This window comes from Alternaria alternata, assembly GCF_001642055.1.
Source record: "Alternaria alternata strain SRC1lrK2f unplaced genomic scaffold CC77scaffold_9, whole genome shotgun sequence".
Classification (NCBI taxonomy): Eukaryota; Fungi; Ascomycota; class Dothideomycetes; order Pleosporales; family Pleosporaceae; genus Alternaria; species Alternaria alternata.
In genome coordinates this window covers 888,472-902,797 of record NW_017306198.1, presented here as the reverse complement: position 1 = coordinate 902,797, position 14,326 = coordinate 888,472, and the positions used below count along the sequence as shown (strand labels likewise).

The 14,326-nt window shown below is 51.6% G+C and overlaps 6 protein-coding genes across 6 annotated transcripts; 4 read left to right on the top strand and 2 right to left on the bottom strand.

The window, feature by feature from the left end:
- Positions 1–115: 115 nt before the first annotated feature.
- CC77DRAFT_934562 (hypothetical protein) lies at positions 116–583 on the top strand (the record flags this gene model as incomplete). The annotated part of the gene is made up of 1 exon (XM_018534390.1): positions 116–583. One exon carries the CDS (start codon positions 116–118, stop codon positions 581–583), a length of 468 nt encoding a protein of 155 aa, XP_018386722.1.
- Positions 584–1,788: 1,205 nt separating this feature from the next.
- Positions 1,789–4,692, top strand: CC77DRAFT_1008468 (hypothetical protein; the record flags this gene model as incomplete). The annotated part of the gene is made up of 3 exons (XM_018523536.1): positions 1,789–1,811; positions 1,860–4,588; positions 4,643–4,692. The coding sequence occupies 3 exons, from the start codon at positions 1,789–1,791 to the stop codon at positions 4,690–4,692; spliced, it is 2,802 nt and encodes a 933-aa protein (XP_018386721.1).
- Positions 4,693–5,085: 393 nt separating this feature from the next.
- Positions 5,086–6,563, bottom strand: CC77DRAFT_1094468 (cobW-domain-containing protein). The gene is made up of 2 exons (XM_018529743.1): positions 6,402–6,563; positions 5,086–6,313 (listed from the first exon to the last, which is right to left on the bottom strand). The coding sequence occupies exons 1-2, from the start codon at positions 6,448–6,450 to the stop codon at positions 5,277–5,279; spliced, it is 1,086 nt and encodes a 361-aa protein (XP_018386720.1). The 5' UTR covers positions 6,451–6,563; the 3' UTR covers positions 5,086–5,276.
- A 396-nt stretch (positions 6,564–6,959) lies between these two features.
- Positions 6,960–7,394, top strand: CC77DRAFT_1030895 (hypothetical protein; the record flags this gene model as incomplete). The annotated part of the gene is made up of 2 exons (XM_018526619.1): positions 6,960–7,155; positions 7,228–7,394. The coding sequence occupies 2 exons, from the start codon at positions 6,960–6,962 to the stop codon at positions 7,392–7,394; spliced, it is 363 nt and encodes a 120-aa protein (XP_018386719.1).
- A 218-nt stretch (positions 7,395–7,612) lies between these two features.
- On the bottom strand, positions 7,613–11,110 carry CC77DRAFT_934586 (hypothetical protein; the record flags this gene model as incomplete). The annotated part of the gene is made up of 3 exons (XM_018534392.1): positions 7,613–7,694; positions 7,754–10,253; positions 10,318–11,110. 3 exons carry the CDS (start codon positions 11,108–11,110, stop codon positions 7,613–7,615), a joined length of 3,375 nt encoding a protein of 1,124 aa, XP_018386718.1.
- Positions 11,111–11,284: 174 nt separating this feature from the next.
- CC77DRAFT_1020084 (gamma-glutamyltranspeptidase-like protein) lies at positions 11,285–13,624 on the top strand. The gene is made up of 2 exons (XM_018524975.1): positions 11,285–12,005; positions 12,056–13,624. Exons 1-2 carry the CDS (start codon positions 11,741–11,743, stop codon positions 13,534–13,536), a joined length of 1,746 nt encoding a protein of 581 aa, XP_018386717.1. The 5' UTR covers positions 11,285–11,740; the 3' UTR covers positions 13,537–13,624.
- Positions 13,625–14,326: the final 702 nt, after the last annotated feature.

The window sequence follows — 14,326 nt, the reverse complement described above, 5'->3', positions numbered from 1 at the left end:
CCTGGACATTTGTCGCATTGCGGAGATCACAGAACCTACCCTATGCAACGGGACAAGCGATCCCATTTCATAACCTCACACGCTTACCTCGCAACCACGCCGCAAACGCGCAACCATGGCGCCTCCAAACACGCCCTTCATCTATCGCCTCTGGCATCTCTACCTCGAACCCTTCTTCGCCCTCGGCGGCGTATACCATCTCCACTGGGCACCGGCGCAATACTTCGCCTTCATGCCGGCAACGTCGGCCTACCACCCCGATTCACAAATCGCCTACGACCAGCTCGCTTCAGCATACCTATTCTTTGCATTCACAGAGGGTGTTCTGATGCGGGTTGTGGACGACAGGAGGACGTGGTGGTGGATAGTGTTGGGGCTGGTGCTGTGTGACTTGGGGCATTGCTATGCGGCTTGGTGTGAGATGGGGACGAGCGGGATACTAGACTTTGGGGGCTGGAGCGACAAGGATGTAGTTACCAACACGTTGAATGTGCTGCCGGTATTGGTAAGGACGGGGTATCTGTTGGGAATTGGGGTATCTGGGGACAAGGGTGTGAGTGAGAAAAGGAAGAAGAGGGTCTGATCTGGAGAAATGAATAGGTCATCAATGTGTCACTAGTACGGTCAATATGTACAGTTTGTCAAGAAGACATGATGGTTTCGCATACACCGCAACCGGTTACTTACGAGGGCTGCATATGTACAGGGTGAAGCGAGAAGTCCTTGTAATGTTTCGGTCTCAGTTGGAGGATGCATGATATCTCCCGACGAACTACTGAGGGGAAGGAACACGCAATGGACTTGTCCGACCTTGTCGTCAGCTCTCAGGCATGCATGCAACACAAGCGACTTGCAGAGTCTCTGCAGTCCGCATGCATGGAAAATACAGTAGCATGTGGGGGTAGGGAGCCGTGGGAGGGTCTTGATGCAGGTGAACATCGGATTCTTCGCGCAATATCGGATTCTGTGCAAATGCCATGACGGCGCAAGGTGCCGAAGCGCTACTAAAAGACTCAACATTTTCCCCGCCAGCCCTCATCGAGATGCGCCCTCGTCGCATCCAGGCTGCAAACTGCCCGGGCTGAACGGACGGGGCGACTGGCATCGGGACATTGAACGCGCGCACAGGATCGAAGCAAGCTATGATTGATAGCCCCAACGGTTGCACGCGCCGTAGCCTCTCTGATTGGTGTGCGGGGCCGTGTGATTGGCGACTAAATTGGAAGCTCCCGCAGCTGTCAGGTTTTAGCAGAGGATGCGTCGGCGTAGATTCGTCTGACGACTTGTTTCCGTGGTACTTGCGTAAATATGACAATCCTCGAGTCAAGGTTCTGTGAGACGGTGGAGAGGCCCACCAACGCGCTGTGCTCGTCCGGTGTGGCCGTACGTCATACCGCGGGGCTGAAATCTTGCAATTTGCGGCCATGGACATGAAAGTATCAAGTATACCCCTTGCCGTAAGCCGCACGCCTCGTCCAGGAACAACAGCCAGATATCTTGAATTTTTCCTTTTCACCCCCTTACACCTCCGGTAGCTCTTTCTTGCTTGGGCGCCAACTTTACACGCGGCAGTAAGCCCTGCTTTCCCTGGGACGGGCTTCATCACGATCCATCGAATCTACCGGAAATTTCACTGCGCGCTCCCACCGCCTCTATAACTTCACCTCGTCTTCCCCGAGCCCTTGTACAGGACCCGCCTCTCTCACCTATATCTGTTCGCAATCTTGACGCCATTTCTACAACCACAATCTCTGACCAGCCGGCGTCGACGCCAAACTGCTGCCCAACATGACCACCCACGTCGTCTCCCTGTAGGTAACCGCCTTGTGCTCATCCTGCCTGTAGATAGCGCGTTGTAGTCATCACTTGCAGCGTTGCGCCTTCAATCCATCTAACGCAGCTAGTTTCCTTCCGTATACTGTCGATTTCCACGAGTCCAAGTCCAACCCCGCAAGCCCACCACAACCAGCTCCCCCAAAGCTGAACGAGACTGCCCGCGAGTCCTCCTCTACCAGCATAGGCAGTGCACGACCGCTTAGCAAAAATGCAGCCGACGAACAGCCTCAAAGCCTCCTTAAGCGGGCGCCGCCATCGCATATTCAGCTGCCCAAGACCCCCATGAGAATGGCTGAGCACGAAGACTTCTTTACTCCTGGTCAGCCCAGCGCTGCTACTCATTTCCCAAAACCAGCAGACCCCCGGGGCTTGGTACGTAGCGATGCCCACGTCCCCGAATGGGGTACTACCGGTCTGTTCTTCAACCAGCCCATGTCGAGGGCCGAGCCAGCACCTCCTGACACAATTCTCGAATACGCAAAGGCGCAGGAGCGCGCGCAAGCACAGAAGGAGCGCATGAAGGGCTCACACGCCGGCAAGCCTACAACAGACCCGCGATGGGCCACTGAGTACACCGTTGTGCCTGCTGTCCAGGGCAACGGCGGACTTACCAACGCTCTGCGTTGTGCAGTCGACAACAAGTGCATCAGCGACACGATAACTGTGGGCTTGATCGGCTTCCCCACAGACAGCTTGAATGAGGAGAAGAAGACGGAGATTTATGAGAAACTCGAGGAGGAGCATGACGCCCTTACCGTCTTCGTCAGCGACAAGGACTTCGACGGTCACTATGCTCACTACTGCAAGACTATCCTGTGGCCAGTCTTCCATTACATCATTCCCGATCACCCCAAGAGCAAGGCTTTCCTTGATCACTCATGGGTCTTCTATGTCAAGGTCAACCAAGCCTTCGCAGACAAGGTTGTCAAGAACTACAAGCGCGGAGACGTCATCTGGATCCACGATTACCATCTGTGTCTTGTTCCCCAGATGATCCGCCAGAAGCTCCCAGATGCGCAGATTGGCTTCTTCCTCCACACCGCCTTCCCATCGTCTGAGGTGTTCCGCTGCTTGGCTGCGCGGAAGGAGCTGCTGGACGGTATGCTCGGAGCCAACCTAGTTGCATTCCAGACACCAGAATACGCCCACCATTTCCTACAGACATGTAGCAGGATTCTCTCAGTCGAGGCGACCGAAGATGGTGTCCAGCTAGAAAACCGCTTCGTCAACGTGCACTCATCACCGATCGGCATTGACCCTCGAGCTCTTGCCCTGGCGCGGGAAGAGCCCGAGGTTCTGGAGTGGATCACGACTATGCAGAAGAGATACGAGGGCAAAAAGGTCATCGTTGCTCGTGACAAGCTCGACAACATCCGCGGTGTCCGACAGAAGCTGTTGGCATTTGAGCTATTCTTGAACAAGAACCCAGAATGGAGAGATAAGGTTGTCATGATCCAAGTCGCCACATCCACCACTGAGGATACTGAGCTCGCTGCCACTGTCTCCGAGATTGTCACTCGTATCGATGCCGTCCACTCGACCTTGACGCACAACCCTCTCATCTTTTTAAGACAAGATATTGCTTTCTCGCAATACCTTGCACTGCTCTCCATCGCTGACGCTCTCGCCATCACGAGTCTCCGTGAAGGCATGAACCTCACTTGCCATGAGTTCGTCATCTGCCAAGATGGGCGTGCGAGCGACAAGAAGTACAGCCCCGTCATTCTCAGTGAGTTTACCGGAAGTGCCTCAGTTTTCAACGGGGCCGATCTAGCCGTAAACCCATGGGATTACAACAGCATCGCGGAAGCATTCCGGGTTGCATTGGAGATGACCGACTCCGAAAAGGAAAGGAGATACACCAAGTTGCGCAACACAGTTATGCACCAAACTGGCGATTTCTGGGTGAAAAACCTGAGTACCCATCTAGCCAAGGTCCACGAGGAACAGTTCAAGCGCGACACCATGTCGATTCCTCGTCTCTCTTCCAGCAATCTTGCTCGTACTTATCAGGAATCTCAGCGACGACTCTTTGTCCTTGATTACGAAGGTACCCTCGCTTCTTATGGATCTGTGAACAACACCATCTTGGCAAACACCGAGCGTGTCATCGTCGTTCTCAACGACCTTGTCGCTGATGAGAAGAACGTCGTCTACGTTATGACCGGTCGGACTGTTCGCGAGACCGAGCTCATCTTTAACCGCGTGCGAGGTCTCGGTCTCATCGCCGAGAACGGTTGTTTCTTGCGCGAGCCCAGTGCGAGTGAATGGATCCAATTCCCTGAAGAAGAGAAGACTGTAAAATGGAAGGACTCGGTCAAGCCTATCTTACAGTACTATCTCGAGCGTGTGGAAGGCAGCTGGGTTGAGGAGCGTCACTGCTCTATTATCTTCCACTACAACAAACCGACCGACAAGGACGACTCCGCAAGCCGACATGCCGGCGACTGTGCGAACCACATTAACGATGCATGTGAACAGCAACGCATCAAGGCGGTTCCCACCAAAGACTCCGTTGTCATTGAGCCCATCGACTTCGATAAGGCCTCTGCTTCGCAGTACATCTTCAGCAAGTACCCAGAGACAGCTCGACCCGACTTTGTGTTTGCGGCTGGAAATGACCGGAGCGATGAGGGTGTCTTCCGATGGGCAGAGAAGTTAAAGGAAGAGTGGAAGGTTCCCAATGTCCAGACCGTCACCGTGGGTGACCGCAACTCAATTGCCATGTCGACACTACCCAACGGTGCAACTGGTAGGTTTTTTTCTCTCATCATAATAGCCGACATTTCACTGACAAGCACTACAGGTTTGCTTGGCGCTCTAAGCAAACTCTCAAAGAACCCTCGCTCGACTTGAGATGATGGTATGAATGCTTTCAGCAAGTTGATTGAACATGATCTCATGAAAGGAATACGTCTCACGCGTTCTATACCCCTCTTACGACCTGACGATTGGTGATGACGACGAATGTATGGAGGCAAGGGCATTGGAATGGCGAGTCACGGAAAGGGTTCTACGCATGAATAAACGACTAGCAGTGCATAGGTGGAGTCCAGTTGGTCTTTTCCTATAATAGATCTTTTCTACTCTCAGCACGGAACCTAGAATCTTCTTGTTAGTCCTGATATAAACATGCATAACTTTACTGTTGGATCGCCGTGAAATATACACCACTTTGGTGATTGCATTTTCTGTCACAGATACAGCAAGTCTGTCTATACTGATTTGTTGTAAGGAATGTTAGTCATTATTTATATGTTGTGACGTCTAAGCCTCTTCCGAAGCGCTTGTTGAGGTGCAAGCACTCCAGGGCTCTAGTGGGAAGGAGTAGTGTTCGAGTACTTGCGCAAATGCGTCGTGCGATAAATCGAAATCTATTGAATGAAGTTCTCTAAGTCTAAATGTTGGGCAAGGTAGATCGAGACACCAACGCCCACCACTCAGGCTATCCTTTCCACTATCAACGAATCCTCGACACCGCCTTGTAATGCGATCAGCCCACTTGATTCGATTTGTTTCTTCCACTTAATTGACTCATATCTCGCAGTAATTACTGTCAATCTTAGTGCGGGCTCGTCGTCAATGGAGCTTTCGCTGGCTGGCAATGGCACAGCCGTAAAGGTCCAACGTCCGAACGCCCAGTTCAAAATATATCTTGCTCTTCCCTCTGGTATCTTTTGATGTACATCCGCCTCAGCATCTGAAGACTTTGGTGGAGTAGAAGTGTACATGATGCCTTTGATGCGGTATACTTCGTCTTTGGTTGGATCCTCCAGGAATTTGGCGAGTTTCGCCATGTCCACACTGCCCTGCCTATCCTGGCTCTTTAGCGTAACAGTGAGCACTTCGACCTCGCTGGAGTGGTCATGATCATGGCCATGATCGTGTGCATGCGCGCTTCCATCTTCCTCTTTGACTCCCGCCAACCGGGCATCCAGCCCAAAGACGATATCCTTGTCCACCCACCCTTTCCTGCTCTTTGTCCTAGGTATTTGTGGCTCAACCTCGAGCGCTAGCACTGCATCTTCCACGTCCTCCAACCTTCGTTCGCTGACCAGTTCATGCTTGTTGAGTACGATAAGGTCTGTGTACCTTGCCTGCATCTTGGCTGTGTAACTCGTGTCCTCGTAACCCTTCCAATTCTCTACATCAATGACGCTCATGACACCATCCAAGACATATTTCCCCGTCTCCCTGCTCAGCCTATTGACCTCCATGGCCAATGTTGCAGGAAACGCAGAGCCTGAGGTCTCGATGACGATGCGGTCGGGTTTTACATCGTTGGCGAGTGTTTCAAGGGCGTCGGAAAGCTGCCCGACGAGGTTGCAGCATATGCATCCGTTGAGAAGTTCTTGTACACCAGATATAGCAGCCGAGGAGGCGAGTGCTGTGTCGACTTTGATGTCACCGTATTCGTTTTTCAGGAGCGCAAGTTTGTAGGTTTTAGGGAGTTGAGGAATCAAGTTCAGGATGAGTGCTGTAAGGTTGTTAGTTTAAATCAACACAACGCGCTCATTTCGTGTTGTGGGGTATCGGAAGAATTGTGACTGAATTTTACAACTTACTTGTTTTACCCGAGCCTAGGAAGCCTGTGATGATGGTGATGGGTATCATGGTGATGACGACAGTGATGCAGACGCGCGGACGCGGTTTGATTCTCAAAAACAAGCAATGCAAACACGCAATGGCAATATTTCCCGCACGTGCAAGTCGTGATAGCGGAACCTCCCTCGCGATAGCACTAGTTTCAGCCTCCGCGTTGGCGGGGTCTCCGAGCTTCGAATGACGTAGACGCGCAGCAAGCGGGGCAGTGCTACCAAGACCAGCTACATATCAGGTACACTACCTGGAGCTTCATACCCCAGCTTGCAATATGCGCCTATCAGAACAACTTAGCTCCAATACCAAGAGTCTGTCACCAGGGACTGATCTTGATTGACCCGTCGCTGCTCCCGCTTCCAAGATCACACATCCTTGCCAGCCAACCAGCTGCATAAATAGCTCTCTCCTCCATTGCACTCGGCTTGTATCTCACAACAACCTCGCACACTCATCTACAACTTGTACTGCTATACTGTCCTCGCCTACTTTACCTAATTCCAATTTAACGCCAAACAAACATCATGGACTTCATCAACAAGGTTACCGGCAGCGGCAACACCCAGGGCAACTCTGTCAACGAGCAGGTCGTCCAAGGCCAAAACTCTGAGCAACAGTCCTCTGGCTCAGGTGGCTTCCTCGGCGGAATCGGCGACAAGCTCAACTCGGCTGCTGGTGGCGGCCGGGAGAGCGAGAAGAACGAGGACTACCTTGACAAGGGTATGTCAGCACTCCGTCATCGTCTATCATGAGGTGTTCCCATCGTGTGACAGACGCTAACTTTTATTCTAGGTGTCGACTTCGTCCAAGAGAAGTTCATGGGTCAAGGTCCTCAAGACAACGAGTCTGCCGTCGAACAAGCCAAGGACGAACAGATCAGCGACTTCATCCGTGGCCAGTACAAGAGCACCACCGGCTCCGATATCCCCATCAAGGACAAGGAGACTCGTCTCGGTTAAGCTGTTGAGCTAGAGCTCCGGCATGATCAAGATTATGCTATAAGCTGGGAGGATACGAGATCCGCCGGCTATGGACCATCATGACAATGATGGTGGCATGAATACAATTATGATAATCACAGAATGAAACAAGAATAATACCCCACAATCAAGCTCATTTTTTGCTTTACGTGATCCCGTCCCTCCTCAGCTATGTAATATATGTCCACATCGGCACGTTACAGCTGCTCAATGCCTTCGACAAGCCTATCAAGACTTGCTTCTGATTCGTCAGTCAACAAACCCTTCATCATGCGCGACCTAGTCATTGTTAGCACGTTCTGTCGTCCGTCGCATCCTTTTCTCTAGGTTCGACTTACAGGTTCCCCAGCTTACAAGCCCCCATGCTTTCTTCTAGCTCCGTACTCTTTACTTCCGCCACATCGATGACCTTCTCAGGTACCCTTGCCAATCGCGCTACGTTCAAGCCGTAAGATCGATGACTTATACCCTCTGTGGCTTCATATAGAAACACGACCTCCTTTCCACCATTCTGCTCTTCAAAGCGCATATGGACGTTCTTCAGCTCACCATTGGAGAAGCGACCTGAGAGTTTGGCCAGATGCTGGTAATGCGTGATGAACAGCGTGAGCGACTGCAGGTCCCGGATAACGTAATCAAGCACTGCTTCCGCAATGGCGACACCGTCAAAGGTTGATGTGCCACGACCCAGCTCATCCAGGATAATGAGGGAACGCGGTGTCGCGGATTTGAGGATATCCGAGGTTTCGTTGAGCTCGACCATGAAAGTTGATTCGCCTTTGAGCATGTTGTCAAAGGCGCCCATACGGGTGAAAACCGCGTCTAGCATACCTAGTCGCGCTTCGGTAGCCGGGATGTAGGAACCGATTTGACCCATGATTGCGATCAAAGCTGCAGATCGTACGTACGAGGATTTGCCGCCCATATTGGGGCCAGTAATGAGGAGAGCTCGCGTGGAGTTGTGGGAGAGGGAAAGGTCATTGGGAACGTAGTTTTCGAGGAGTAGTTGCTCGACCATGGGGTGCCGACCACCGGTGATGTTGAGCTCGATATCGTCTGTGAAAGTAGGCTTCACATAGCCCGGCTGATTCGCCAACGTGGCCAAGGAAAGGAGGGCGTCGAGTGTTGCCAAAGAGGCTACACAGTCTCGGAGCTGTTGATACTTGGATGAAATGTCTTCTAACAAGCCTATGTAGGCTTTTTCGCATGCTGCAGCGAGCGACTCTTTGTACTGGTCTCGTTCTTGGAGCATACGTTTGACTTCTGGAGTGTGGAAACGCAGGGTCGTCTTTGTGGCTGAGATCTGTTGCCATGAAGCAGGTACTTTCTTCTCTTCGGGTGCCTTCCTCTTGACCTCGATCAAGTACTCGATTCCAGCAACTGTGACGTAGACTACTTGGCTTTTCCCCAGCTTCGCAGCCGCATCCTTTCGATGCGTATTGAGGTCGTCTTCCACAGAGGCGATGCTCAGCTTCAGGTCGTTGATATCTTCTGCCTCATGCTCTTCACGGAAGAACGAATATTTGTCATCGTCTTTTGCAGCTTGAGCGTTGATCTTCTCCAAAAAGCTGTTCAAGTCATCGTATATCTTTGGAACATTCGAAACTGCTTCGCTCAGGAGTGAGGAGGAGAAGCCACTCTGTTCGGGTGTCTTCGCCGACAGGTACTGGCTCGATATCTCCTGCAGACTCTGCAAAGCTGCCAATAGCTCCGGCCTTGTACACTTCTTGTAGTATATGCGAATGAGTACCTTTTCCAGATCGGTTCTGATTTTTCCGAGCACGAATTTCAGTTTATCCACAGGTATGGTGTTATCGCCTTCCTTGAGTTCCTCCACCGCCGCTATGCGCTCTTCTAATCTCTCTTTGTCTATCAGTGGCCGGCCGACCCACTTTCTCAGCAACCGCTGTCCAAAGCGAGTCTTCGTCCGATTCATGGTCCAGAACAAGCTGCCTTTCGAAGTGTAGTCTGTTTGATTCTGGTAGATCTCCAGACTGGATAGAGTGTTGCCGTTCAGCAACATGTACGACCTGGCGCTGAAGGGTTGGAAGTACTTTGTGAGATCGAAAACATGTTCTAGCCCATACTCGCTAAGATATGTGATCATTGATGAGAGACATATAGTCACATGCTCTGATAGCTGATGTACTTTGTCGAGGATTGCGCCTTGCTTGTCGGAGTCGGCTTCCTGGCTGGACTTCATTTTACCTGCATAGAAGTTTGAGATGTGACTGTAGGCTTGCGCAGCCATGGTCTTTGGCTTTTCTACCCTCTCGACCCGCGATCTGTCTCCGAAGACGTTGGTCTTGCTAGCTGACAGGTGTTGTATAAGCTTTTCTGTGGCTTTAGACAGGTCGCCTACGACCAAGAACTCGGCTGGCGCAATGTGGAGTAACCGTGTCTCAATCTCGCTGCGCATAAAACTATCTTCGAAATCATCGTAGATTATGTCGCCGGTCGCCGGCTGAACAGCCACTAAGCCGACATGAACTTTCTCGTCCGTACCCCATCCTTTCGCATTGCTCTCGGTGATGCAAAGGAGATATCCAGTCGACTGTACGCTAGCGCCAGAGCCTTCGGTGGGGGCTTCCAGGCCCTCAACGTCGTCCACATACGTACCCTTGGTATAAAGATTTGTGAGTTTCCGTACAAAGGGGGCATTTCTGTTGGTACCTGCCGCTTTAAGCGCGGCCGTCTCTAGCTGTCGTACTACACCAACCTTGTGATTCGCCTGTACGAGACGTTTAACATGGACCTGTAGACGATGTGTAGGAAAACTGGCAGATGCGAATCGATCGAGGTGTGCTTCGGAAGGGTGCTCGTCGTATCTGAATTTTCCTAGAATGTTGGAGCATAACGTTACTATACGTGTCATACGCAGTTTATAATTCAGAGTTCTCACCTGGTATACAGACGATGCCCAGCGCTTTGGACGCGGTTCTTGCGTCCTCGCCAAAGAACTTGTACTTGTAGCCAACCTCCATGACGATGATTGTGTCAAGATGCTTGCGCTTGATGTCCAAATATTGTATTTCCATGGGTGTCAGCTTGCTCGCCTTCTTGGTCACAGCGCCCTTCTTTCCCTTGGTGGGCTTCTGGGCAGGCTCATCCTCTTCATCCTCGTCTCCATCGCCTTCCTCGCCATTGGCATTGGGACTGTCGTCGGATATAATCTTGTTGCGCCTCCTGAGTTCGGCAAAGCTATCTGGTCGACCCAGCTTCTTGACGAACTTGTCGTGTAGCCTCTCCTTCTGCCTCTGCGAGAGCGCGGCTTCCTCTTCGTCATCTTGACGGCTCTCGTCCCGTGCGGGAGGTGACGAGGAGAAGAGAAACTTGGAAGTTCGATCAGTGATTTTTTGGGGTTTAGGTGCAGACGCCTGTCGCGGCGAATCGCCCTTGTCGAATCTAACGCGCTTGGAGGGGGAAGAGCGTCGGGTTTCCTGAACATTGTCCTCGTCTATCGCGCGCTTGCGGACGGGGATGGTCTGTGAGACGGGTAAACCATCCTCGTCGTCACCGTTGTCGTCGTCTTGGTTTGGGTCGGTAATGGGGGGTGGAGCAGGCGCCTTTGGAGCAGGCTTGGGTGCCGACTCGGGCGTTTGCGACGGTTTCTTTGTGAAGAAGCTCGAGATGGTCGGTTGCGTGGCTTTCTGCGACGACTTTGGCTGCGACGATTGACTGTTTTTTGGCGCCATTGGGTGATTCGCGGGGTTGTGACGATACTCGACGTGCCTGTGGAGAAAGCTGGAGACGCGTGAGGCCGGCAACGCGACCAGCTCCAGATTACATCACGGTGTCACGTTATGCAGCTCTCACCCCCAAACTTGGCAACTACCTCGCCCGCAAGGCTGGCACAAGCCTGGCGTCTTTTCCGCATTGGGATCGATTCCGAACCAACAACGACTTGAGTCGCAGAGACACTTCCCATCAGTATTTCTCTTTGCTTATACAAACTCTCTGATGCGACGGCCGTTATCAACCGCGGCTATCTCCGACCAACAACGGCCCGGCTTCGTTATCTCAACTACTTCGATAGGCCAAACCTGCCCGTTCGACGACTACATTATTACCTGACCGCGTCCACTCGGCCCGCCCGCGATGGTGCATTTCGACTGCTGCGCACGCAATCCCAGCCTTGGGCTTTTGCAGCTTCCCAATTCGTCGCAGCGCTTACCATTACAAGCTATTACCGTCGCAACTCGGGGATCCACCAAGCCGACTTCGGCTAGTATATAACCTGCACCATGAGCCCGTGGTTCGCCTCTCGTAGTCTTGGTGAGCTTGTTCTTCCTCCCTCCTTTCGTCAATACTGTGCTGCTGCAAATATGGCGCGCGGATCGCTGGTCAAGTGTTTCACCGGTCTCTTGACGTTGCAAAGTGCCTTGGGTACTCCTGTCAAGAGTGGGGAATCATGGTCGTCAGACTACCCTTCCAAGCCCATTCTGAAGGAGGGGGAGTTGGGTGCTGTCGCCTCGGAGAGTGATATCTGCAGTCATATCGGTATTGAGTTACTGAAGTTGGGTGGAAATGCTGCAGATGCCATGGTCGGTACTGTAGCATGTGTAGGCGTTGTCGGCATGTACCATTCTGGTAAGATTTCCATATATACATTCGCCTGGCTACTTGCTAATCAGACACAGGTATCGGCGGAGGAGGTTTCATGCTTGTACGCGCACCAAACGGCACATATGAGTTCATCGACTTCCGCGAGACAGCACCAGCCGCTGCATTTGAAGACATGTACAAGAACAATGAGGACGCCAGCATCAATGGCGGTCTCGCTTCTGGAGTTCCAGGTGAATTGCGTGGGCTTCAACATCTTCACGAAAATTACGGTGTCTTGCCATGGGCCACTGTGCTCACCCCAGCTGTAAAGGTGGCCAGAAATGGCTGGCGAGTGAACGAAGATCTGGTCAAGTACATGGCCTCTGCCACCTCATCGTCCAACTTCTTGGTCGACGACGTCGAGTTTGCCCTTGATTTTGCGCCGAAAGGACGTCTGCTCAAGCTCAATGAGACCATTACGCGAAAACGTTATGCCGACACACTCGAGACCATTGCAAACGACGGTCCAGATGCATTCTACAGTGGTCCTATTGCAGAAGCCACTATCCGGGCACTCCAAGCTGCCAACGGAACTATGACCCTCGATGACCTCTCCAATTACACTGTGGCCATTCGCAAGCCATCTACCATAAACTACCGCGACTACAAGCTCACAGCCTGTAGCGCACCCTCAGGAGGAGAAGTCGCCCTCGCCACACTTAAGATTATGGAAGGCTATTCCGAAGTCGGCAACCCAGAAAACATCAACCTAACTACCCACCGCCTTGACGAAAGTATGAGATTCGCCTACGGCATGCGCGCTGAACTAGGCGACCCTCTGTTCCTCGACGGAATAGACGCATATCAAGAGCAAATGCTCTCTGAAGCTACAGCTAAAGAGATCCGCTCCAAGATTTCCGACTCAAAGACTTTCGACGTGGCCTACTACGACCCCGCTGGTCTCGAATCCCTCGAAACACCCGGAACTAGCCATATTGTAACTGCAGACAAGAGCGGCATGGCCGTCACACTAACGACAACCGTGAACCTACTCTTTGGAAGCAAGCTTGTCGTCCCAGAAACTGGTGTCATCATGAACAATGAGATGAACGACTTCAGTATCCCAAACACGACAAATGCTTTTGGATACATTCCGTCGCCTGCGAACTTCATTCGCCCTGGAAAACGCCCTCTTTCATCCATCTCCCCTGTAATCGTTGAACATCTAAACTCGTCATCCATCGCGAGCGCTTTTTACGTCGCTATTGGTGCTGCGGGTGGCAGTCGTATCATCACAGCTACCATCCAGAACCTGATCCATATCTTGGATGGAAAGCTGACAACGGCAGAGGCGCTAGCTGAACCAAGAATTCATGATCAGTTGGTGCCTGCCCAAGTGAGCTTTGAGTATGGATTCAACAATGGAACCACGGCTTTCTTGAAGGAGCTGGGAAGTAATGTTACCTGGGTCGCGCCTGGTTCAAGTACAGCACAGGGTTTGAGACGCTTGACAAATGGAACGTTCGAAGCTGCTGGTGAGCCTAGACAGAAGAATAGCGGTGGATTTGCTGTTTAGATAAGTAAGGTGGGAATAACTATAGTGCCATAGCCTCATAGTGCCCGTAGATTGAGTCGTGAATGAGATTTCGACTACTGATAACGTGCACACATGAAACTTGGTTGTGCATAACTTCATTTTGGATATTTGGTAAATTGTTGATAATCTATTGTACAAATGCAACTCGATACGAGCAGCCTAGCGATCTGACGCTACCCAAGCAAATTCAACGTCTCTTACAAGTATCTCCTCTCGTGTCACCGAAATCTTATCAGAAGGAATACAACGCCGGAAATTTTACAGTGTAAACAAAACAAGCAAAGGAAGGGTGCAAGGTGTTTTACCTATGAAATGGCATGGACTGCGCGGGTCTATCCAGGTTTGAAGCATACCCTTCAGAAGGGCATCTGCCTCGATATGGCATAGCATCAGGTCATTTCGCATCGATGTGGTTCATGGCGCAGCTGATCAGACATTATTTTGGAGCGCAATATTCGCACATAGCGAAAGGCTCAAGCAATTGGGGATAAGCACACCTCATCTGGGCATCACCGTCAGTATATCAATGAGTACGAGAATCGGAGAGGTGCGTACCAAGATACTATCGCACTCCTAGAAGCGGGTTCGGTGACTAGGCTTCGAAGGTGCAACAGGAGCTGCAGCGACGTCTTCGATCTGCTTTGCACTGTAACGAAAACATAATGTTAGCAAGCACAACAATGTGACAAGAAGTGTGGTGTATTACGTTTTGCTAGTGGTCGTGTGGTGCAGAAAAATGGTAAATACTAAAAGTTCAAGAAGGGGGTAT